The sequence below is a fragment of the Phragmites australis genome, chromosome 2, assembly GCF_958298935.1.
Source record: "Phragmites australis chromosome 2, lpPhrAust1.1, whole genome shotgun sequence".
Classification (NCBI taxonomy): Eukaryota; Viridiplantae; Streptophyta; class Magnoliopsida; order Poales; family Poaceae; genus Phragmites; species Phragmites australis.
Window position 1 is genome coordinate 142,924 of NC_084922.1, and position 25,386 is coordinate 168,309.

The 25,386-nt window shown below is 46.9% G+C and overlaps 3 protein-coding genes across 3 annotated transcripts; all 3 read left to right on the forward strand.

The window, feature by feature from the left end:
* On the forward strand, positions 1–810 carry LOC133909726 (AT-hook motif nuclear-localized protein 21-like). Its single transcript, XM_062352286.1, has one exon. It carries the CDS (start codon positions 33–35, stop codon positions 630–632), a length of 600 nt encoding a protein of 199 aa, XP_062208270.1. The 5' UTR covers positions 1–32; the 3' UTR covers positions 633–810.
* A 3,283-nt stretch (positions 811–4,093) lies between these two features.
* LOC133891776 (uncharacterized) lies at positions 4,094–10,998 on the forward strand. The gene is made up of 4 exons (XM_062332527.1): positions 4,094–4,411; positions 4,518–4,585; positions 7,682–7,803; positions 10,278–10,998. Exons 1-4 carry the CDS (start codon positions 4,288–4,290, stop codon positions 10,831–10,833), a joined length of 870 nt encoding a protein of 289 aa, XP_062188511.1. The 5' UTR covers positions 4,094–4,287; the 3' UTR covers positions 10,834–10,998.
* A 415-nt stretch (positions 10,999–11,413) lies between these two features.
* On the forward strand, positions 11,414–13,427 carry LOC133891786 (glucan endo-1,3-beta-D-glucosidase-like). The gene is made up of 4 exons (XM_062332539.1): positions 11,414–12,113; positions 12,498–12,526; positions 12,836–13,070; positions 13,144–13,427. The coding sequence occupies exons 1-4, from the start codon at positions 12,032–12,034 to the stop codon at positions 13,167–13,169; spliced, it is 372 nt and encodes a 123-aa protein (XP_062188523.1). The 5' UTR covers positions 11,414–12,031; the 3' UTR covers positions 13,170–13,427.
* Positions 13,428–25,386: the final 11,959 nt, after the last annotated feature.

Sequence of the window (25,386 nt, forward strand, 5' to 3'; positions counted from 1 at the left end):
CAAAGCCCGTGCCACAACGGAATCTTCAACGCATGGGCATGGTCGTGGCCATGGCCACCTCAACCGCTGCGAGGACGCACCAGCTCCGGCAGCCGCGCAGCAGGCCCGCGCCGTGCTCCAAGAACCGGCCCAAGCCACCAGTGGTGATCGCGCACGAGTGCCCCAGCGCGATGCGCGCCCACATCCTGGAGGTGCCCGCGGGGAGAGACGTCCTGTCGTGCGTCGCGGCGTTCGCGCGGCGCGGGCGGCGTGGCGCGCTGGTGCTGGGCGCGGTCGGCCACGTCACGGACGTCGTGCTGCGGGAGCCCTCGCTGGTGTTACGCGGCACCATGGAGATACTAAGCCTGGCCGGCTGCTTCTTCCCGTCCCCCTCGTCGGCAGCCGCGGGCACGGCCGTGTTCCTGGCTGGGCCGCGGGGGAGCGTGCTGGGCGGCAGCGTTGCCGTGGGAGGACTGGTGGCCGCCGGGCCGGTGGTGGTGATGGTGGCCACGTTTGTCGCGGCGGCGCTGGACAGGCTGCCGCCGGTAAAGGGGGACGTGCATGGACGCCGGCCGTGCGGCGCCGGTGGCCAACCGCTTCAGCAGCAGCTGTGCGGGTGGGCGCTGTGCCGGAAACTGGGCGCCAAGAGCTGAGCGGTGTCGTCTAAGGATACGTTACGGGCCTGCCTCTGCGGCGAATTCAATCGGCCCGCTTTAACCTTATTTGAGCCGACTTGGTAGCAGTCCATAAGGACATCTGCATAGAGTTTCAAACTCCAACAGTTCGTATCGTTTTTATCATCTTCTACAAAATTTCACGATATTGTTTGCAACGGGGGTAATAATTTCGAAACAAAAAGTGACTTTTACCCTAGATTCTAAGCTTTTATTGGTTGGGTTGGACGAATTGCAGGCTCTTGTCAACTTCATCTTTGTCTAGCACATATATTGCAATTTATATAAGAATTTAGAGGGACTCAGGAAATTAAAACAATCAACATTGCACCGTAGATTATTTATATTCTGAAAAATTCAGCATCAAGGTCTTGATCATTTCAAATAAGAGATGACACACAAATAAGAGATGACACACAAAAAAGATTTAGAAAAACACGAGGCTGGTAAACAATCCCCTCGGCAAGCAATATCAACTCTATTTAATGTTGTATGGGAAAAACATGCCACAAACCAAGGAAGTGATGAGTAGCAGGCCTCTCGATGTCTCTTTCTCCAGAGCAATAATAGTAGATGTATGCTTAAGGAAGGGATGTAAAATGGATCCACATTCGAGCTGCCAATTTGGTCCGCTCAATGTACCATAAAACCACACCTGTTTTTTTTTTTTTTTTTTAAAGGTTTTTGTGGCAGCTTAAATTCTACTTTAAAATTAAGGATTTTTTGGGTACATACGGCTAGAAAAAAGATAACTTAGTTAAGAGAAATTAGAGAGAGAGTCAAAACTTTTACTTTTGCAATCATAAAGAAGACATTAAGCATCTTTTCTCTGACTGCCATTTTGTTAGATCGATTTGGCGAGAGAGCCCCGCTGGTAGGATAGGACCCCCACGTCACTCTCCTGAGAGGCGATACGTCGCCACCGTCGAGAACCCTCCCCTCCACAACCTCGTGTAGCCGCTGCCGTCAAGAACCCTTCTCTCCACGACCTCGTGTAGCCGCCACCACCATTGTCCGCCGATGATGGTGGAGGCGGTGGCTACGGTGCCAAGCGGCGTCCATAGTGAGCTCCCCCTCCCCTCCCTCTCCTTCCCCACCCTCCCTCTCCTTCCAGTGTGGATCAAGGCATCGACAGGCAGTTCTTGGCGGAATCTACCTTTTGCTGGGTGGATCGAGGCGTCGGCGGGTGGATCCGGCTGGATCTAGCGGCTATCGCATGATGTCGTGGTGCTTGTGGTTGCGGCAATGAGCAAGTGGTTGTCCGCTGCATCGAGCTCCCAATTGCTCCAGCGGTGGTCGGCATTCCGGCTGTGTAGCAGCGCCCATGCTGAGCTCGCCCTCGCCTTGCTTCTCCAGGCGCGCCTGCCAGGCGGACGGGCGGAAAGCGCGCACCTCCACAGTGTTCCCGCGTGCATCTTGTGCCGCATCATGAACACTTAGTGAGGCGATACGCCCGGGTTGCGGGGTTGCACCGCAAGGGCATGCGATACGAGCGGCCAAGGCGATCGCTTGTTGGCACAGGCAGCCCAGCGCCGAATCTGTTGTGGTGCTGTTGTCGACGCTAGTCTGCTCATCGTTGTTGCTGATCCAGTGCCTACCGCCGTTATGCACCACTGGTGCTAACCACCACCTGATGTTGAGGTGCGGCAGGATTGTTGCTGCTAAGCTGTCATTGGTGGTGTTGTTGGCCGATGATGGTGATGCTGAGGCCGTCATCCATGCTCTGTGGTGGTGGCCACCACCGCATGGTTGCTGGGTTTCTCTCGGCCTTGTGGCACTCGCACCGTCGCAGTGTTCCGGTGTAGTTTGGGCTCCTCCCCTTGTCGATTTGTCTTCGCCCACCAGATCAGGCCTGTGGGAAGCCCAGTGGCTGCCGGTGGTGAGCGGTGCATGCATGAGGTGTCGGCCACTGCTCCTTTGATAGTGCGGCCTCGGCGGTGGCTTTGATGCGTGTCTCATCTGCAGTTTGAATGTGTGGTGGGTAGGGTGTGGGGAGACACACTAGAAAGCCTAGTTTGGCTTGTTGCTGGTGCCGACGATGGTGACATCCTCAAATGTCGTTCTCCTCCTTAGAGGCATTGTCATGGCACCTCCTCCTCTTCCACCTGTGGAACTCTCCAGGTGAAAACTCAATCTAGGCTTTCGGATAGGAGACGACGGCGTTTGAATGTCACGTCCTCCTTGGAGGTGTCGCCTTTGGAGGTCCACCATCGTGTTAAGGTGGCCGCTAGTTCAAGTGTTGCGTTGGTCAGTTCACCAGCGGCTTTGACCACACTAGAAGGCTCAGAAGTGTAGTTGAGTTCCGCTGTGGGAAGTCAGAGCTGCTGTCCGCTAGAGCGGCGAGCTTGGCAACGATGACCTGCGACGGGCTTTGATTTTTTGAGCTATGTTGAGTGGTGTGCGAGCCGTTTTTAGCTTAGTTGTCTCATTCGATATGTTGTTCATGGGTTTTAGCCGGTTTTCCCTCTAATTAATCGTGCAGTTGTAAGGTTTTTGGACCTGGTTTTTCTTATAAACTAGGTCGATTCTCTTCTTCTATGATAAAATTGGCAGGTACGTTCGAAAAAAAGTTAGATCTTTTTTTGTATAGTACGATTTGCTCTAGGTTTGAATCCTCCTATTATTACCCATATGATTGAGGATTGGCTTTTGGGAATGGGAGCTAAATGAGCGAAAAAGATTTTGGTCGGAGTTGCTGCTTTATGTTAGGTTATTTGGTTTTGGTAAAATAATATTGTAGTTGACTAAAGAAAAGACATATGGATGACGTGCCACTATTTGGAGGTCATTGCCATAAAAGTTTTTGTCAAGAATAGATATGGATTTAGTAATATGCTATGTGTCAATTGATTTTTCTGAAACATCCTGCGGCTTGTTATTTTCATGGGTGTTTGCAAGCTGTAACTATTTTAATAATGTATTTGAGTTAAGCCTAAGAAATTATTTAAAAACAAATTGTACCCCACCTCAATTTGAGTTGAGCATAAGAGCTTCTCTAACCGACTTCTTAAATTTTGCTCTTTATATTTTTATATAGAGAACCTCTTCAAAAGATTTTCTCTTTATTTCTCTATATATTTCAACTGACTCTCTAAATCTCACCTTCTAAATTCCACCTACCTATATTTTAGAAATAAATTTACTTTTTGACCATATAACCTATAACTAAAAATAATTTTAAAAATTAGTCCATCATATAAGAAAAATATTAGTGAAATTTTTTAAAAAATTAGGAATTTATTTAAGGCTTTAGCAATTGCTAAAAGTAACTTTTTTGATAATTTTAGTTTAAATTCTACACAAATTTTTTAAGATAAATCTAATTAAAATAAGTTACATAAATTATAGAACACGTATAAATTTTTTTAAGATTTTTGAGCAACGGAAAACTACTCTAGTTGGTTGGGTAGATGTGGCGAGCGGAGCCAACAGAAATACGGAGCGAGAGTTGGAGACCTGGCTTACCACGCCACGCCACGCCACGCTGCTGTGAATGTGATAATCCAAATCGACCCGCCGGCCGGTTGCATCCCGTCGTCCATCGGCCGCCACCGCTGCGCTGCCCGGCTCCCTCCCTCGTCCTCCCCCTTCCTTACCGTTTCGATTCGCTTCCCGCTTCAAATCTTTCTCCCCCATGGCTTCCAACGCCCCGGCGCCCCAGGTGCAGGCGCAGCCCAAGCCGACGAGGGTATCCCTGTCGTACGAGGAGATCTCCAAGCTCTTCTCCCTCCCCATCGCTGAAGCTGCCTCCATCCTCGGTACGGCAACCCTTCCCTCTCTACCTCTCGCTCGCTTCTAGACTTGTAGACTGCCGGCTGGGTGGTGAATACTGAGCCACCTTGGTCTCTGGGCGCTCATCTGCAGGAGTCTGCACAAGTGTCTTGAAGAGGATATGCCGCAGCCACGGAATTGTTAGATGGCCCTATCGAAAGGTAAACAATAATTTGCTTATTCAGTACCGCATCAGTTTGATTTCATGCCCTGCTTGCTTGTGTTTGTGGCTAATTGCATCCTATGTTAGCTGACGAGAAGCCCTGTCGTAAGTAGAGGAATGAAATAAGCTATTTTGCGTCACAGCATCAATGTTTGCTCTAATACGTGGGCTATCTGTATCGACAGTATTCAGGGGGTAATAGAATCAAATTCTCTTTGCTTATCCTTCTTTCCTGCTACAATTAAGAAACATCAAGCAAAATACCCAAACAGAATTTTGTTACTCAGATCTGTTCAATAACTGCACATTTAAGTCTGGCTTGTTGTTCTACGACGGCAGGATTGTCACATTGAGTTGGCTCACACTGTTATGAAAAACTAGTTTTAATCATATTCGGAAAGCCTCAGCATCTATCACTAAACAGAGAAATACTTCGCTGGACTGAGCTATAACACACGCAGTAGGAGCAACATTGCCTGAGGCAGAGCAGAAGCAGAGGAAGACGTACGTGTTCATATGCCAATTGAGTTATGCCGTGCTAGTTGGCGCTTGTGGGCCCCAGTGGGTAGTGTAACCGCTTGGGTTATATAGCCCAGCTCCTTGCACTGGGATGGGTATGAATGAAATGAGATAGAAATTTATCCTCTTCCTGGGGGTCTTCTTCTTTGTGTCAAAGTTATCCCAGTGATCTCGTCGATTGCCTCACGTCCCGGTCCTCACCGCCAACGGCCACGGGGTATGACATGAGCACACTATGCATGACATGTTTTGGCCCGATACACCTCCACCATGCTCATAAACAGATAGAAAAACCAATTTGCCATTTAAACTCCAAGTTCAAATATAATTTTTCCAAATATTAGGTACATTCCGCATTCTAAAAGCTGTTATGCTTCCCATGTTCTTGTTTTATGGGTGCCATGTTGCTGTTCGGTATTGTAAAACCAGGTTTCATGAATGCGGTGCTTTTTCATAATAAAACTAACAGAAGTGCATGCTCAACTCTGTGGTCCTGTCCAACACTGAATCTGTTATGCTTTTCTTTCTTTTTCTTGTAAAGAAAATCTTAATTTTCTTGCTTCAAACACAGCAGGATGGAAAAAAAAAAAAACGATTCCAGCTAGGCATCTCCAGCTATATTTTGCCCATATTTATACTACGAAGTAACAAATGAGTTTTGAATTTAGATTAATCCGCTTTTCCCAGCCAAATATAGGAACAAAATCAATCGCTGATTTGTCTCAACAAATTATTGTATACCCTGTATCAAACCCCAATCCTGGTGATACAGTTGCTGTAATCACCATGATTCACATCGTGCGGCCCTGTGCGTGAGAATGGCCAGTCCATCTGCAGTCTGATGAAGTGACAATAATGAGCTATCCGGATCCTAGAACTTTATTGCCTTTCCATTCATCTCCAAGAATTGCCCCCACACGGTCCAATAGCATCTCATGCACCTCACCTCCTTCCTAGAGCATTTTTCATGTCCGCGCGGCATGCTTTAGCTTAGTCTCTCTTTTTATTTTTCACGAACGAACGGTACATGCTTGGTGTGTGTATGCGTGCCTCTGTTGGCTTATTGAGCCAGTGTCTTTAGTCCTTACCGTATTGACAAGCACAAAAGCTTATAATAACACTACAGTGTGATAAGTAAGCACACAACCTTTTTTCTGGCAAATGTAGGATCTAAGCATTATTTGAATGGTTTAACTTCATGACCTTTTAAAGCTGAATCTGTCATTTGATTTTATGTGAAGTCATATATGCTCTTCCATGCTTGAAAGGTATCTCAAGGTACCGGCAACGTAAAAATATCAATTGTATAGTATTTTTGCCTACAAATCGCAGATCCAATCTGTATGTTTTTTATTCAAGCAGTTCCATGTTGGACAACTTGTTGCTCATGATGTTATCATGTGCAGTGCAGGCGCACAATTACTACTAGTTCTGCAACACAACACTAAATGATTTCCATATCTTATTTATATTTTAAGAAAATTTTCAAAAGTTTGACTAAGGAATTTGACCCCCCCCCCCCTATTTATCATTGTAGAGGCATCGGCAGCTAAATACTGTCGAATAGCATCAATTAATAAGCACGGGAGCAGTAATCCCATGTCATAACGAACCCGGGTCACACTCTCATAGTTACTGGTTGTTCCAGATCAATATACCTACAGATCATGTGGTCCCACCATGGTTGGTTGGCATATGGATTTTAGGGTTGGCTCAAGAGCTCCCTTCACTGTATAAAGGGAGTAATCCAACTGATCCGGCTTCCGTACAAGCCTACAGGAAAACTACTTCCTGAGAGAGATCTAAGGAGTTAGGAGATGCACGAGAGTCAGACTCGAAATCTCATTTGGGTAAATCAAGCTATCTCTTCCTCTTCTCAAACCAGTCTTCCTATTCATCAACGCCACCATGCATGGCCCTTCTTTTCGTTGGTGAGTGATTTGATCACTCTCTTCCTGAAACATATGTAGCACTCATGTAGGCGCCCATCACCATTCTCCATTTAAAAGATTGGTTACTGTATGTGTACTGCATAGAATAATGGCCACCACATTTTCATAATTTGGATCGCTTTGGTATTCGCTACTTCATGTTTCTAAATTCCAATTATTGATCCCCATGGTCAGTCTGCTATCTGTATCATTTATATTTTGTTTTCACTTTTGTTCTAATAAAAGGCAAGAAGTCAAATCCAACTCAGATTCGGTTCGTTTAGATATTATGCATATTGGTTTCACAAAAAAAAAAAGGCAAGAAGTCATGATCACACTGGATGCACCTTTTTTGCTGGAAAATGTATAGCAATACATGTAGATACAAAACATATGTTCCCATCTGCTTTGGAAATTCCATTTCGTACCTTTAATTTTTTTTAATGGATTTTTGCTGAAATAACACAGCTCAGTCTGAGATGCAATTGTTCTAAAAAAACTCCAGTTTTTGTAAACGTCACAATGGGTCACTCTATACAACTTTAAACATTATTAATGTTATGTCTCCTTACCCTAGATTTACTCCTATCCTTTTCTTTTCTATCTGATAATTTATGCATTTAATTGAATCATCATACTTGCAGCTTGTTTCTGGGAAAGCTGGTGATGACACGAAAAGTTCTGAAAGAGAGAAAGCTAAGGAACTTTTTGAGTTGTCAAAAATTGCAAAACAAAAGGCTTTCAGCTCATCTGGTCCATCAACAATGTGAGTAGTGTTTTTCCCTCGATACCGTGCTGATGCTTATATTTTAGTTTTCTACGCATCATACATGTTTCTTCTCTCTTGGAAAAATAAATTTTCTGTTTGATGTGTGTCCGTTCTCTCCTCTTCATGTGCTTTCTGTGTCCTCTGCAAAGCTTACATAGGTTTATGCAACTGACTGAATGTTTAAGTAGTAAAATATGACACTTGCTAGTGTCATTTTCTGTAAGAACTGATGCAGTACACTGAAGTATTGTTGAAACAGTTTGCCTGAAGTGCAAAGTTGTTTCAGATTCGTGGAGGTAATTCAGTGTCATGTAATCATGTTTAACACATAGGCATAAGTTCAGTTTCTAGATTACCGCAAAAGAAGTACAGTAGTTGAGGTACGAGCTTTCCTCATGAGCTTCTATTGCTATCTTGTATCTACTATCTAGGAGTTGGTTGGTTGTTGTGTGTTAACTTTCTATAGATTGCACAAAAGATGGATGGATACATTGAAACCCAATGGGCACTATATATAGAGGTACGAGAGGGAAATCCTAGGGACTAGGAGATTACTCTAATACCCTTGACTATTATACCCTTAACACCACCACCCCTCAAATGCAACGTGAGTGCAATAACGTTGTATTTTAAGAGTTGTCGCTAAGCATTAGACTTTAAAAAAAATGATTACATCCAAAGTCCGATATTGAAGATGGCGTCAAAGCGTGCAACTCTTGAACAATTTCGATGTAAAACAAACTCCTCCACAAGAGGGAGGATAGAGAAATCTTGCTTGCAAGCAATGACCATGATGAGAATACCTTCACCACCCGTACTTCAGCAAATACCTTCAAATATGAATCTTGTTTTGAAGACTTCGAACATGACGAGAATAGTGAGATGTGTCAAATCAAGACAAAGGGGGAATAGAGAATTCACTACTGCAAGACGACTGCAGTGAGACTATCATGATGATGACAAAGATGACCATTGGTCATGATGTGTAGCAAGATGGCTATGAAAGGGACCAAGAAGGCAAGGTCGCATCAACGACGACCAGTGGCGGAGGTTAGTGGGGGCCAAAGTGGGCCATGGCCCCTCTAATCTTGAAAAATTGTTGAAGAAGCACTTAATTTTACTACTAAGTGCCAACAAATTGCTAATATGGCCCTTCCTAATCTGAGCTCATGCTAGATCCCCCTCCCCCACCTCCTTTTTTGTTCAAGCTCCGCTACTGACAATGATGATGATGGAATTAGCCAAATCAACGAGACTCAGCTGACCACAAATAAAAAGAGGCAAATGGCTAACTGACAGAATTTATGGACATGCACGACTAAGACGAACTGAAGGAGTGCAACAGACTTGGATGGACATAACAAAAACAAAGACTGACTAAGATGCTAGCAGCAACATGCAGTTAGGATATGGATAGCAACAGCGGAGACAACTTCTAAGCAGCAAGCAACGACAACTAGCAGCAGATTTGGACGTAGCGGAAAAACAAAGACAAATGAAAAGACTCAAGGTCATAGCAGATAGTAGCGATGAGCAAGCAAATAGATAGTAGCACCATAGCAGACGGGAGATGGTAGGATGACGAGGCCACGTGCGAAGGGAAGGGTCCACCTCCTTTGACAAGGGGTGGCTTGACGGGCGGATGGTGATGGACCGGATCTGCAGACGTGACGGCAAGCGACAACGGGTGAACCATGATGGCGGAGCGGAAATGGGCAGGACCACGATGGCAGGTGAGGACGGGGCGGGACAGATCCGGCGCGACGGTGCCAGATGGGCAACGTGATGGACGAACGGCGGTGGACGGCGGTGTAGAGCACCTGCAACGCGACGGACGAACGGCGGTGGATGGCAGTGCAGAACACTGAAATATTGATAATTTTAATCTTAAAATATGTATCAAGTGCGTCCAGTATTGATTTATGCATCATTTTGCTTGAGAATAGTTTTATAGTGTATATGATCGTTTTAGTTTCAGGTAAACTAATTATCAGCATTGATGTGGGTATTTATCTTCATTTTTTCTCTTTGTTTGGTCTTTCACCACTTTGGTACGTCTTTGTTGTGAGCACTTGAGACGGGGCGATTGCTTTATGAACGTCAATTGGAATATAAATGCGCGATGCATATGGTGTGTTTTTGTATTCAGCTTTCTATTGCGCATCTGGTTTCTTAGGGCTTGGACGTTGGGAGTGGTGGTTACCAGGTAAAACCTGAGCATGAGTGCATGACCGCTCACTCACTTTGAACCATCCATCTCCTGGGCTCACTGACCTCCAAAGCGTACTTTATGTTGTGTTAAACATGCTCCACAAATCGCCTCGGCAAGTCCTTGAATGGTATGAAGTCATTAACCATCTCCTAGCTTTTTCCCGAACCATGCATGGATCATATATATGATGATATGTTTTGTTATATTGAAGAAACAAATTGGAGAATTCATCTCACGTTTGGATTGGGCATGTTGATAGGTCATCAAGCACTTCCCAAGGACAAGGAGCAGCAAAACCTCCACAGGGCAGTTCTAAGACAGGAGGACAGGTTTCGGCCCCAGGTAGACAGAATGCATCAAGTGGGTCACCAAGCTTGACCCAGGCTAGCCAAACCAAAGGTATCCCAACCTACATGGATGATTTCAAGTATGGATTTCCGTCATGTGGCTTGTCTTGTGGAACTATGAAATGGTGGGGTGGCAGCGGCCACACGGATTCTGTGCCTGCAAAAGACGGAAGCCGTGAAGGCACCGATGAATCAACAACACATGATGCATGGAAAGGCATGACTGATGATGAGTTGGACTGGGGAGCAGATGAAGGCGAAGGTGAAGCTGATGGCGTTGTTACAGCTGAACCATCGGCGCAGCTGTGCTCCCTGAGAAGGAAAGCAGTAGACGACGGGCGCAAGCTATTGAATGGCGATGGTCGCAGGGGCCAGGAATTTTGTCGACTGAACAAGAGGCAGAAGCTGGTGGTGGCCCAGGTATTCGGAGCTTCACTGCCAGAACAGTGGAGGAGCAAGCTCGTATGATGTGATGGTCCTGCTGCTTGCTGTTGTAACTCTATCTAGTGAGTGAGTAGTAACCGATGCTCCTCTTGCTGATGTAACCTACCTATGCTGAGCTGACCCCTTTCGTTTGTGCCAACTGAGGAATCAATCCATGGAAGAATGGTAGGAGTTTTGCCTGCCTTACGAGCACATGAGCTGTTGATGCTTGGCCATGGGCGGCCTAAGAAGCTGTGTAGAGCTTAATTAGTTGTGTCTGTGTAAAGTGGGGAATGCTCAAAATTGACAGGACAAGGAAATCTGGATGGGAAGATCAGGAGCAAAGCCAAACAGTACTATCAACTCAAATTTGAAAGAAGTATGAAAATGCTTAGTGCCTTTTTCATCAAACTAAAATTTGAAAGAAGTTTGAGCATAAGTACTACCTCCGACCTGTCACCACCTTTTATAGTAGCAAATTTGATCATCCATTTTAAAAAAAAAATATTTATAGATATTTGAAAATATACAATACTAATAAAGTTTATTTCATGATAAATCTAATAATATAAAAGTTTTAAGTATCTATAAAAAAAACTAATGGTCAAATTTGCTACAATAAGAAGTGGTGACAAGTACAGGAAACGGAGATAGTAGTGCTCTTTTTAATTGAACTCAAATTTGAAAGAAGTTTGAACATGAGTGGTGCTTTAATTCATTGAGCTCAAATTTGAAAGAAGTTTGAACATAAGTAGTGCCTTTTCCATTGATCCTGTTTTGATTAGCATACATCACGAAGATTGGGTACAGACAGAGGAAACAGTGTAGAACTAGAAGTTGGTCAATGTGGACCAAGATGTTATGCGTGGATCAACCAGGCTTTGTGATCAGATGAGATCAGAGACCCAAGCACGTGGTCCAGATCAAACTATATGTTATCCTGGTGAAGCCAGAAAGAAGCACATGGTAGGTTGCCTTGGGTTGAAGCCAGAGAGCGGCCTGTGTCTCTCACATTGTCGCATGTATGTAGCATGACCACTTTCGTTTTGTTTTCCTTCCCAGCAAGCAATCAGCAGTGTCATCTTGTACTCAACAAGGCAATCAAGCAGCTCCTTTTTCTACCTTTCCCCCATCTTTATAAACCAGCCCTCTGCTGCTATGCACTAGTCAGTCCCCCCAGCAAGCACCCATCTGTCTTGGCCTCCACAGGCCCCAGCTCCAGCTCTGCTGCAGGGGAAAGAAGATGGCCAGAGGAGGAGGGGCTCAGCCATCTGCCTCGCTGCTGCTCCTCTCCTTGGGGCTTGTGCTGCTTTACTTCACCTCAGGTAACTAGCTCATTGCTCCTGCATCAGGTGATTGTTTTGTCTGAGATTTGTTTCTGCACTTTTTCCTTGGTTTTTGTTTCTTGTGATTTCTGGCAGACTGATCCTAATGCTTGCTGTGAGAACTAGTAGAATCATTTAGTGCAAACTTTTTTGTGGGGATTGCCGTCGGGTGTCCGATGAAGAAAGAGGATGCCATGCCGTTCTCATTAAACTCAGGGGAATGTAGAGAAATTAGATATCTACTGTCGATTAACAGCCAAGATCTACTTGTATAGTCTCGATTAGCTTTTGCCACCTTGTGATCTGCACTATTTTGCTGTCCATCATTAGGGAGTTGTACTTATTAGGAACTTGTCTAAAATGGGCATCTCTGTTGTTTTGTAGGAAGCACCATTGGACTGGCGGATGGACAGGTACCTTTTTTTGCCCTGCCAATTGATATGAGTCGTCTCTAGTCAGGAGATAATCTTACGATAGAAAATGCTCGGGATGTGCTGCACATAAGTCAGACCTTTGCTGATTTACTGATTTGTGCACTTAGGAACAGAATGAGCTGCAAAGCTTGTTAAAAAGCTCAGTGAATGGTCTGAAAAAACATGACCAAAGACTGAGGAACCATATTATATTTACTGCACTAAGTTGAGTCTTGGGCCACAAAATCGATTGATACATATTCCTCCTCCTCCTTCATATGCTGACGAGCCATCTGCGCCGAAATGCAGAAAACTTGGTGCGTGGCGAAGCCCTCGGCATCGAATGAGATTCTTGCGCTGAACCTCAACTACGCCTGCTCCCAGGTGAGCTGCGCAGTGATACAGAAAGGCGGGCCGTGCTACTACCCTGATAACCTGGTGTCGCGAGCCGCCGTGGCCATGAACCTCTACTACACTGCCAATGGCAGGCACGCCTGGAACTGCTACTTCAACAACTCGGCTCTCGTCGTGCAGTCCGATCCAAGTAGCTTCACTTGCTTGCCTTTTTCTGCTCGTCGTACAATTCTAACAAGATGGTATCTGAATCTCGTTTGCAGGTTATGGTTCTTGCACGTACTACTGATCGATGTTAACCACCGAGGTCAAGGCGGCCGTGACTGCTGATGCAGCTGAGAGAGCTGGGCTGTAGCAGTAGCATGTCCTTTTTGCTGCGACTGCGATGTGAGCAGGGTCATCGGTTCAGGATGGTGTTTAGCAAACAGCAGCAGATATATTGTTGTCATGTGTCCTAACTGTTGCACTTGTTATTTTCTTTTCTGATGTTCACTCCTCCATAACAAACCGTTGTTTGGAGATCTCCGACTTTTGTGTTTCCACAGAATACGCTGTTGTTTGTCTTATCACTATCATAATACGTCTCTCTATGCCTTGATGCTTTGCTGCAGATTCAAACAATTAATGGTACTAGTAGGAGTAATTCACGATGGGAATCGATTTTAGGCAGCTGAATGGAATGGATAGATGGCCTGGCCTCGCTCACGAATGCTCAATTCGCTTGCCTTGCCGTTGGTGTTGATGCAATAGATAGAGTGGAGGAGCAGAAGATGGCGGGAGATTTTCTCCTTTTCGTCTTCATCGTGCTTTGCTACTTTGCTTGCGTTGCGGCACGGGAGGGCTTGTGGGCCCATGTATTGCCTTCTTCACTAACAAGTGGGTCAGGGTGGCAAACGTCACTGCAGATTGCCTGCACGGATCTAACCTTTATGAACAGTATATATAGACCGAGGGAAAGGAAGCTAAGTAAAATTATATTTATTAAAAAGAAAAGTGTTTGATTGATTGTATTTGTTTAGACAGACTGAGCTGAGTTTTTATTTGGTTGATCGAATATAAGATCGTATAAGCAGATGCAAGAGCTGAAATTATGATTGATTGTTCGTATGAAGGTGATTTATGATATTAACACGTGAGTCTGTCTGTATGAACGGATGTAGAAACCTATAAACCTAGTCCCATGAGTCAAACTGCGAGAGTACATTTGCATCCGTCAAGTCAGACTGAAACAGTACATACAGTCAACCAAACATGTTTCTCTAATATCTACCGGACTAGGTTCTAACCATATAATTACATTCGCGAATGAAAAAACAATATATACAGACAATCAAATATCTTCTTTGTAAAAATATACATACAGACAAAATCAAATATCCCTAATACAGACAAACAAATACACCTATCTGTTGAACCAGTATCAACCAATCAGGCCGTAAATAATCCAGCTTGTCCCCTCCACGGCTGCGCCCTGTCCTCCCCTGCTCTCAAAGAAAAAGAAAAAGAAATCTTGGTCTGCGCCTTGATCCAGATCCAGTGTAATACCCGATATTTTTGATATTAATGTGACCTTCTAAACCATTGCTTGGTTGGACGATCGGAGACCATGAATGCGTAGATCTCGTCAAGACGAATCCGTTTTGCTATTTAATGTCAAGTTTGGACTCTTAGTGTTTTCATGATGAGCCCAATAATTTTAGACCGTTGGTTAAAAAAAAAAGAGGATAAGACTCGGTGGGATCGGCTCCCACCTGATCCCACCCGCACTTGTCTCGCTCTCATCCCCTCGGGCACGCCGCTGCTGCCGCGCGCCCAGCCTCCCCCACCACCGTGTGCCCGGTCGTCGGAGGGAGGAGGGAGCAGGGGGAGGTGGCTAGCCACTGGGTAGGAGGGAGCAGGAGGGGGGCCGGCTGGCCGTAGAGGAGGAGGGAGCAGGAGGCGGGCCGGTCGACTGGTCGGCCAGAGAAGAGGGAAGGAAGGGAGAGAAATGAAGAAGAGAAGAAAGGAAGAAGAAAAGGAAAGAAAGAAATGAAGAAGAAGGAGGGAGGAGGAGGCCGTTCGCGGGTTCGCCGATTTTTCCTTATCGTTTTTGCGGTTCCGCTCCAAAGGTGACTTCTCCGTAGTCCTTAGATGCTTGTAGGAGCTGGAGTTCAGTCGTTCGTGTTGTCGGTTAAATGTATTGTTAGTCCCGTTAGTGAGTAGCGCGTGTTGGACGCGAGTGTATGTCTATATTGGAAGTTGTAGTTCATGTTTGGGCGTACCAATGGCGTTGGTGTTGTTCTTTTGGGCGTTTAAGCGTGCGTCCTCTTTTACTTCGTCGATGTGGCGTCTTTGTGCTAATTGTGTGTTTGTTCAGGTGGTGCCTGTCGGTGAATCAGGAACCAGGGGTCCCCGAATCCCGAGGCCAGGTCAGCAATCCGCCACGCGGCGCCCTCCCGCGGGGATCATCTCTACGAGGTACGAAAAGACTAAGTCCCGAGAGAGGGCACTCGGGGCCATGAACAGTGATCCCCGAGCACCCGAGTTCCCCGATGATCTGCGAAGACCAAGTGATCGGGAAGAAAGTGCTCGGGGTCATGAACAGTGGCCCCCGAACACCCAAGTCCCCCGATGACCAGAAAAGCCGAGTATCGGGAAGGGTGTGCTCTGGGCCGCGAACGGTGGCCTCCGAGCACCCGAGTACCCCGAGGACCCAAGAAAGGTAGTTCCAGGAGAGAGTGCTCGGGGCTGCGAACAGCGGCCCCTAAGCACTCGGTTCCCTGAGGATCCGAACAGTCAATTCCTGGAGAGAGTGCTCGGGGCCGTGAATAGTGGCCCCCGAGCACTCGGTTCCCCGAGGACCAAGAGAGGGCGTTTCCGGGAGAGAGTGCTCGGGGATGTGAACAGTGACCTCCGAGCACTCGGTTCCCCGACAGCCCAAGAAGTCCTTCGTCGATGGCCCCCACATGGGTCTAGTGGTGAGGTGTCAGCCAGTGAAAGGCCCGATGCCGTATTTAAGAGGGCGCGTGGCCTGTCACCTCCAACTGCTCCTGCCACGCTCGGTGTCAGTCCCTACCACATTCTGACAGAAGGGCGTGGGGATATTTAATGCACGGGTCCCATCCCGCGTCATCCGGCGCGCCTCGGGATAGCATCGCAAGGCCCAAGGCGCCCCGCCTGTCGCCCTGCTGTGTCAGGCGAACAAGACCGGGCGGGCACGCCGGGCTACTCTGCGGCTGCCCGGTGGGCCCTCTCCACAGCTGCCCGGTGGGCCCTCTCCACGGCGCCCGTTGCCAACGCCATCATGACGACCGAGACCGGGCGGGGGGCGCGTTTTCAACCCCCCGTCACTTCACGCAGCAGCCCATGATGACTGCCTTTCCATTTATGGTGCCTTGGAACTTGTGCCCTCCCTTTCGGGGCACGCTACCACCGGCGGGTATTTAAGAGAGCCGGCGGGCATGGACAAAAAGAGAGAGGACTCTCGGAGGCAAAAGAATCCAGAGCAAAGACAGAGGAACACCTTCGTACAAACACAGAAGCTGAGACCACCGAAGAACAATGAGCCCGAAGCTCTAGGATAGACAAACATTCTTGTAACCAGCACATTCTTGAGAGACATTCTCAGGGCATTTATAGCATCCACACAGGAGTAGGGTATTACACTCAGTGCGGCCCGAACCTGTCTAAAAATCCCTCCAGTGCATTTACTGCATTCTGCATTAGATCATTCCACCCCACCTGCCATCGTATTTACGCTCATTTATTTCTCCCGCAAACATATTCAGAATCATCCCCACGGCCGAATCTCAAAAACGGGTCCCTCCGGATCCCTGCGATAGGAGTTCACCCTCCGACAGTGCCACCTCACGTCATGGCTAGTGCCCGTCTTCATCATCGGTGAAGGCAAGTGAATGTAGCGAATGGCTACGCTTTACCCTGTTATGTGATTGTCTACATTCTTTTAACTTTCAATGTATTCATCTAAGCTGAATAACAGATTATGAGCTGGTTACTATATTGTTTACCTTTCAGAAGTTTTACTTGATTATTGATTTACGAAGTGCAGTAAGTATGACTTGTCGTTTATGGTTGTTCATTACTGTTTTATGCAATTCTTGAAGTCTCAAGCATGTACTGGAGGTTATATTATTGGTCATGTATAAAGCATGTCATACATATACATCTTATGCATTGGAAGTTTGTCGTCATCTTTTGGCCACGATCATACCGGTACAACACTGTAACACCCCGGGGACCAAAACAAGCCCGGAAGGTCACTTAGGCCAACCTACAAAATCTGCCGAAAGCTGAGGAAAAAATTCAGCAGCACCTCCCCTGAAAGTGGAGGTACAACAGGCAACAACAAAACTAGACAGAACAGATATAGAATATCACACTAGCAAAAATCAGATCCTAGCAAACGAGGTACAAGCCTCGACTAAACCACTGAACCACCATCAAACTTACTATATAAACATTACAGGGCAAAAGACAATATCTGATAGGGCATCAAGTTTAGCCCAAAAAAAAGGTGAACGTGCAGGCGACGTGTAGCTACCCATCCCGCAAGTGATTGACACCTCAAAAGAAACCTGGAAAGAAAGCACGGGTGAGATTCGAAAATCTCAGCAAGTGAAAGGTACTTTAACAAAAGCTATTTAGCCACCGCTGAATGTGCTAACAATTCTAAATAGAAACTAGTAATGAAGCAGACCGTCAACACTAGGAGAAACAATTATGACTAAGCAAGTCCAACGATAACATTAAACATTTTAACATTTGGTTGGTATAAGCCTTCAGAACCGCACATATATCTATATACAAGCTAACTAAAGGAAATAAGATTTGATGCGAGTGATTCATTGAATTTCATAAGAAGACATAACCATGCACATGACATGCTCTCCTCACCCTTACCCCTCCTCGGGTAACGTAAGGGTGTGCACCGTACCCCTCCTCGGGTGACATACGGTACTGTACCGGTACGGTCACGGCAAGAAGACGACGACAAACTTCCAATGCATGAGATGTATATGTATGACGTGCTTCAAGCATAACCAACATAACTCCCGGAAAATGCTTGAGACTTAAAAAAACATTGCATAAAATAATAATGAACAACTGCAGAATGGCATATCGTACTTACTGCACTTCATAAATCAATCATCGAGTAAACTTCTGGAAAAGTAAACAACATAGTAACCAGCTCATAATCAGTTATTCAGATCAGATGAATGCATTGTAATTAAAGAATGTAGGCAACCCAATAATAGATTAAAACGTAGTCATAAAATACATTCACTTACCTTTACCGACGATGAAGCCAGGCGCTAGTCATGACGTGAGGTCACACCACCTGAACAAACACACCATTAGCACAACGACGCCGCAACGATGAAATAAAAGAGGATGCACGTTAATACGCCAAAGGCACCTAAACCAATTACCGAAAAAGAATAACGTCCACACCATCGGTACGCCTATATTTCGGAAAACTAAACAGAAATTGTATCACATGAAATGATACACTATTTCCAATTCAAAGCCGAACTAAAATCTCACTAATTAGACTTCGCTCTGATGATCGAAATGAATATTTCAACTCGGATGTCGTATCTTCGAATCAATAATGATTATCGAAACGAATCAGACTATTGATCACATGAAATGATACGACAGGAATTGATTGATTTGATTTAATTCAACCACAAATGTCCAGAAATTACCGAGAAATTGCCTTCGAAAGATTGACGACGAAAATCCGAAATTTCCAACTTTTCCCTTTTTCTTCTTTTTCCTTTTTTTTTCTTCCCTTTTTTTTCCTTTTCTCTTTTCTTTTCTTTTCTTCCTGGCTTCTTCTTCCTGCTCGGCGTTGCTTCGGCTGGCTCCTTTGGCTTGCTCGGTTCAGCTGCTGCTAGCTAGCTCAGAGAGGACAGAGAGAGGGAGAGCGACCACGGCGGCCGGCGGCGGCGACCGGCGGTGAGCAGCAGCCGGCGGCGCGGTGGCGCGGCGCGGCGCGGCGCAGCAGCAGCACGGCGGCAGCAGGGGCGCGGCAGCCGGCGGTAGCGTGCAGCTGGTCCGGTGGAGGAGACGGCGGCCGGCGGTGCAGTACTGCACAGGCAAGCGGCGGCGGCCGGAGGCAAGCAACAGGAGAGAGAGAGAGACGCAAGAGAGAGAGAGAGAAACGCGAGAGCTCGATGTATCTGGATGGATCGGGTTGAGGACCGATCCATCCGATACTTATCCCTTTTTTATTTTATTTTTTAAACAACGAACAGTCTAAATTTATTGGGCTTCCTACGGGTCAGAAAGTGCCCGGAACGGACATATGAATAGCAAAATGGGTTCGTCTCGACGAGATGAACGCAACCACGGTCTCCGATCGGCCATACGAGCAACGGATCAAAAGTCAACTTTTGTCAAAACTCTTTTTTTTTTCTCTCTCAAAAATTCGGTATTACATTCTCCCCCCCTTAGAGGAATTCGTCCCCGAATTCTGCCGCTTCGATTCTACGATAAGAGAGGGCAACAAAACATAAACGATGATAAGCAACAATACTCACCAGTTCCGAAGAGCTCGGGATACTTCTTTCGTACTTGATCCTCAAGTTCCCATGTTGCCTTACGTTCAGTCTGATTTGACCAAAGGACCTTCACATACTTGATGGTCCTCCTCCGCATGACTCGCTCAGATGAGTCCAAGATGCACACCGGATGACACTCCACGGTGAGATCCTGTTCCACCGTGATAGACTCCAAATTGATCTTATGCTCAGGGTCGCGGAGATATTTTCGTAGCATAGAAACATGGAACACATTATGCACTCCCCTCATCGAGTCCGGCAACTCCAGACAATAGGCCAAACTACCAACACGAGTCACAATCGGAAACGGACCAATGTACCGCAGGCTGAGCTTCCCGGTGGTACCAAAGCGAACAATGCCTCTGGTCGGCGATACCCTGAGAAGCACGAGATCTCCAATAGCAAACTCCAGATCACGACACCGAATATCAGCATAGCTCTTCTGTCGGCTCTGCGCGGCCAACAGATTCTGGCGAATCTCCTGCACCTTTTCTGAGGTCTGCTGAACAAAGTCTGGACCAAGCAAAGATTTCTCGCCCACCGCATTCCAACAAAGAGGAGAAACACACTTTCGACCATATAAAGCCTCGAAAGGAGCCATCTTGATACTTGCTTGAAAGCTGTTGTTGTAAGCAAACTCAACTAAAGCTAGATGGTCCTCCCAACTGCCCTTCCAAGACAACACGCAGGCACGCAACATATCCTCTAGTGTTTGGATTGTCCGCTCTGACTGACCATCCATCTGAGGGTGGAAAGCTGTGCTAAGAGTGAGCTTCGTGCCCAAAGCACTTTGCAAGCTCTGCCAAAAGTGAGATACAAACTTGGAGTCCCGATCCGAAACAATTGACTTCGGCACTCCATGCAATCTAACCACTTCCCTAATATACAAGGGAGCCAAATCCTGCGCAGAGTTAGTCGTCTTCATGGGAATAAAGTGCGCGGATTTAGTAAGCCTGTCCATGACAACCCATATAGCGTCTCGACCACGAGGAGAGCGAGGCAAGCCAATCACAAAGTCCATCACGACACACTCCCATTTCCACTCGGGAACTGGTAAAGGCTGCAACAAACCGGCAGGCCGCTTATGCTCGGCCTTCACCTGCTGGCACACGCCACAAGAAGCAACATACTTAGCAATGTCAACCCTCATACGCTTCCACCAAAAGAGCTGCTTCAGATCACGGTACATTTTAGTCTCACCCGGATGCACAGAGTATGGCGTACGGTGAGCCTCATGAAGGATATCTGCCTTCACCTCGGACTTCTGGGGCACACAAAGACGGCCTCTGAAATGAACTACACCATCCTCGTCTAAACTGAATTCACGGGACCGGCCCTCGGAGATCCTCTTCTTTACATTAGAAAGGAGCCGATCATGCTGCTGAGCCTCACGAACACGCTCGGGTATGGCAGTCTGAATGATCATTTGTGTCTCCTCTTGCGCAACACCGGCGAAACAGAAGATATATGCATCCGCTCAAACTCTGAGATCAAAGACATCACCGTCCTAGGGACACCTGACCTGCTTAAAGCTTCGGCCACCACATTAGCCTTACCTGGATGGTACTGAATCACCAAATCATAGTCCTTTATCAACTCTAGCCATCTACGTTGCCTCAAATTCAGCTCTCGCTGAGTGAAGATGTACTTGAGACTCTTATGATCGGTAAAGATGTCACATGACTCCCCATAAAGGTAGTGCCTCCAAGTTTTCAATGCAAAGACAACCGCAGCTAATTCAAGATCATGAGTGGGATAATTCTGCTGATGAGACTTCAACTGCCTGGAAGCATAAGCGATGACACGGCCCTCCTGCATCAGCACACAACCCAAACCAATCCGGGAAGCATCTGTGTACACGGTGTAGCGCTTGCCACTCACGGGCAAAGAAAGAATAGGTGCATTAACCAACTTATTCTTTAACATCTGGAAGCATGCCTCACACTCATCAGTCCAAGTAAAAGGAACCCCCTTCTGACTAAGCCTGGTCATTGGCTTAGCAATGATGGAGAAATCTTGCACGAAACTCCGATAATAGCCTGCGAGCCCAAGGAAACTTCTGACCTCAGTCACACCAATCGGCCTCCGCCATTTGACCACTGATGCAACATTCTTTGGGTCAACGGTGATACCATTCTCATTGATAACATGCCCAAGGAAACCCACTTCGGATAACCAAAAGGCACACTTGTTGAGTTTTGCATAAAACTGGTTCTTTCGAAGAGTATCCAATACCAAGCCAAGATGCACAGCGTGCTCCTCCTTAGTCTTCGAATAGACAAGGATATCATCGATGAAAACCACCACGAAGACATCAAGGTACTCATGAAACATCCTGTTCATTGCCTCCATAAAAGCAGCAGGAGCATTCGTTAGTCCAAAGGACATAACTACAAACTCGAAATGTCCATACCTCGTGCTGAAAGCCGTCTTCTCAATATCCTCCTCTCTGATCCGCAATTGATGGTAACCCGACTGCAGATCAATTTTCGAGAATACCTTAGCACCTTTCAACTGATCAAAGAGAACATCGATGCGAGGCATAGGATATTTGTTCTTAATGGTGACTTGATTAAGCGCCCGATAGTCCACACAAAGCCTCTTGGTGCCATCCTTTTTTTCCACAAATAAGACCGGAGCAGCCCAAGGAGATGTTCTCGGCCTAACAAAGCCCTTAGCCAGGAGCTCATCTAGCTGCTTCTTCAACTCCACTTGCTCAACTGGAGCCATTCGGTACGGGGTCTTATAGATCGGCCTCGTACTAGGGACTAGCTCAATGCGACACATTACTTCCCGCTCAGGTGGCAATCCTGGAAGTTCACTGGGAAAAATATCAGGGTACTGACAAACAACTGGGATATTCTCCAAGTGCACCTCTGCTTCTGCACCATCAACCAACGACCAAAGAATCCCAGATTTTAACATCTTACGATCTGGAAACATTCGGCACAGGAACGAGAGAGTGTGCTGGATAGCACTCCCCTGAAAGATCACCTCTCGTCCAGACGGCGTCTGCAAGGTGATGGTCTTCCATGAACAATCGATCACTGCCCGGTACTGAGATAGCCAGTCCATGCCAAGAATGACATCGAATGGCTCCAAGGGAATCACCACCAGATTCACAACGAACTCCTCATCAGCTAAGAATACAAGACAGCCTGGACAGACCTTGCAACTAGAGATAAGGCCACGCGGTGAGTTAACCACCACGGCCTGATCAATTTCCCGCACAAGAAGACCAGCACGACCAGCAAAGCCCATAGAGACAAACAAGAAACTAGCGCCAGAGTCGAACAAATCACTAGCATCAACAGAATCAACTAAAATGATACCTGTCACCACGTCACCGCGGTCCACACCCCAACTACGGGCGCAGCGTAGACCCTAGGAGCAGCCTATGACGAAGAAGTCCCTGCACCCGAACGTGTCGGTGCAGAACCCCACTGCGGTGCCACCGAGCCCGGCGGTGGGAAAAACTGGGGTACCCAGTAAACCTCGTGTGGAGGTGTAGGGGCAGACGACAGGGCTGAAGAAGGCGCCGGTAGATACTCTGGGGTAGGAGGTGCAGCTAGCATCTGGACCGAGCCCCTAGAGCGCTGCCCTCCAGCTGAGGATGATGCGGACTCCCAACGCAGCTTGGAGTTGGGGTTCTTCCTACACACCACGTCCTTGTGGTTCTCCAGACCACACAAAGAGCACCTCCCACGCCAAGTGCACTCACTGCGACGATGCGGATCACCACAACGGAAGCAGACCATGCCCATGCCAGGCTTGGCAAAGGGGCGGGTCTGAGGCACACTCCCTCCTGGAGCACGCGACGGCCCAGAGCTGCCACGGTAGGGCTGGTAACGATGGCTTTTCCCCCTCCTCTGCATAGGGCCACTAGAATGGCCCCCTCTCTCCGCAGGGCCTCTGTACTGATCTCCACTGGAAGTCTTACGAAGATCGTCAGTGTAGCTAAACTGCAACTCTACACCAAGTGCCTGCTCCACCATCGAACGAAAGTCAGTGATAGGGAAGGCACCAAGTGTGTGGCGAATGGCAGGGCGAAGCCCCTGCCGGAAGCGTCGAGCCTTCTCCGCCTCATCGTGTGCCACATGGGGCACGAACCGAATAATCTGGTTGAAGCCAACCTCATACTCTGTCACTGACCTCCTGTCCTGAGTGAACTGTTCCAACTTGATATGCATCTTGTCGAGGAAAGCGGCAGGGTAGAACCGTCGCTCGTACTGGCGAGCAAACTCCTCCCAAGAAGGACTGCCCAATACCACGGACCTGGAAGCCAACACATTATCTCACCAAATTTGAGCCTCTCCCTTCAGCAGCTGAGTCACAAAACGCACACTGTCCTGCATCCCCACCTCAAAAGCCTCAACTTGCTTCACCATATAGGCCAACCAATCCGCTGCCTGGATTGGACTGCCAGACCCATCGAAGTTGTCGAGCTTCAACCCGACCCAGTCTCGCAGCATCATGCCACTGCCACGCCTAGCGGCAGCAGTCCTGGGCGCCATAGCGGTGCGACCCGCGCCCGCAGCCTGACCCTGGCCCTGCCTAAGTGTCCTCATCACCACCTCTTGCATCTCTCTAATGGCAGCTACCAGGTCAACCTGACCTTCTCCCTCTGGCACGGACGACTCAGCCACCGACCGCGCATCACCACCCCCTGGCGCCGCAGTGCGACCACGTCCTCCCCGCCCTCCACGACCAGATCGACGACCACGAACCTTTGGCGGTATCTACAAACCACACCCAAAAGCTCAGCATTCAACAACAACACTTAAGGAACAAATCAGCATACAGACATATATAAACAGGCGCATGCGATGAAAATATAACCAAACCCATCCTACAGGTGCACATGTGTCAATTTTAGAATTTAATTACCTAGGACCTAAAGCCTAGGCTCTGATACCAACTGTAACACCCCGGGACCAAAACAAGTCCGGAAGGTCACTTAGGCCAACATACAAAATCTGCCGAAAGCTGAGGAAAAATTTCAGCAGCACCTCCCCTGAAAGTGGAGGTACAACAGGCAACAACAAAACCAGACAGAATAGATATAGAATATCACACTAGCAAAAATCAGATCCTAGCAAACGAGGTACAAGCCTCGACCAAACTACTGAACCACCATCAAACTTACTATATAAACATTACAGGGCAAAAGACAATATCTGACAGGGCATCAAGTTTAGCCCAAAAAAAAGGTGAACGTGCAGGCAACGTGTAGCTACCCATCCCGCAAGCGATTGACACCTCAAAAGAAACCTGGAAAGAAAGCACGGGTGAGATTCGAAAATCTCAGCAAGTGAAATGTACTTTAACAAAAGCTATTTAGCCACCGCTGAATGTGCTAACAATTCTAAATAAAAACTAGTAATGAAACAGACCGCCAACACTAGGAGAAACAATTATGACTAAGCAAGTCCAACGATAACATTAAACATTTTAACATTCGGTTAGTATAAGCCTTCAGAACCGCACATATATCTATATACAAGCTAACTAAAGGAAATAAGATTTGATGCGAGTGATTCATTGAATTTCATAAGAAGACATAACCATGCACATGACATGCTCTCCTCACCCTTACCCCTCCTCGGGTAACGTAAGGGTGTGCACCGTACCCCTCCTCGGGTGACATACAGTACTGTACCGGTACGGTCGCGGCCAGAAGACGACGACAAACTTCCAATGCATGAGATGTATATGTATGACGTGCTTCAAACATAACCAACATAACTCCCGGAAAATGCTTGAGACTTCAAAAAAACATTGCATAAAATAATAATGAACAACTGCAGAATGGCATATCGTACTTACTGCACTTCATAAATCAATCATCGAGTAAACTTCTGGAAAAGTAAACAACATAGTAACCAGCTCATAATCAGTTATTCAGATCAGATAAATGCATTGTAATTAAAGAATGTAGGC

Bases quoted from the DNA above. Each gene is read 5' to 3' on its own strand.
- LOC133909726 (XM_062352286.1), top strand. From the start codon at position 33: ATGGGCATGGTCGTGGCCATGGCCACCTCAACCGCTGCGAGGACGCAC.
- LOC133891776 (XM_062332527.1), top strand. From the start codon at position 4,288: ATGGCTTCCAACGCCCCGGCGCCCCAGGTGCAGGCGCAGCCCAAGCCG. The intron at 4,586-7,681 runs GTAAACAATAAT...TCATACTTGCAG, and splicing joins TTAGATGGCCCTATCGAAAG to CTTGTTTCTGGGAAAGCTGG. The intron at 7,804-10,277 runs GTGAGTAGTGTT...GCATGTTGATAG, and splicing joins TCATCTGGTCCATCAACAAT to GTCATCAAGCACTTCCCAAG.
- LOC133891786 (XM_062332539.1), top strand. From the start codon at position 12,032: ATGGCCAGAGGAGGAGGGGCTCAGCCATCTGCCTCGCTGCTGCTCCTC. The intron at 12,527-12,835 runs GTACCTTTTTTT...GCCGAAATGCAG, and splicing joins TTGGACTGGCGGATGGACAG to AAAACTTGGTGCGTGGCGAA. The intron at 13,071-13,143 runs GTAGCTTCACTT...TCTCGTTTGCAG, and splicing joins CGTCGTGCAGTCCGATCCAA to GTTATGGTTCTTGCACGTAC.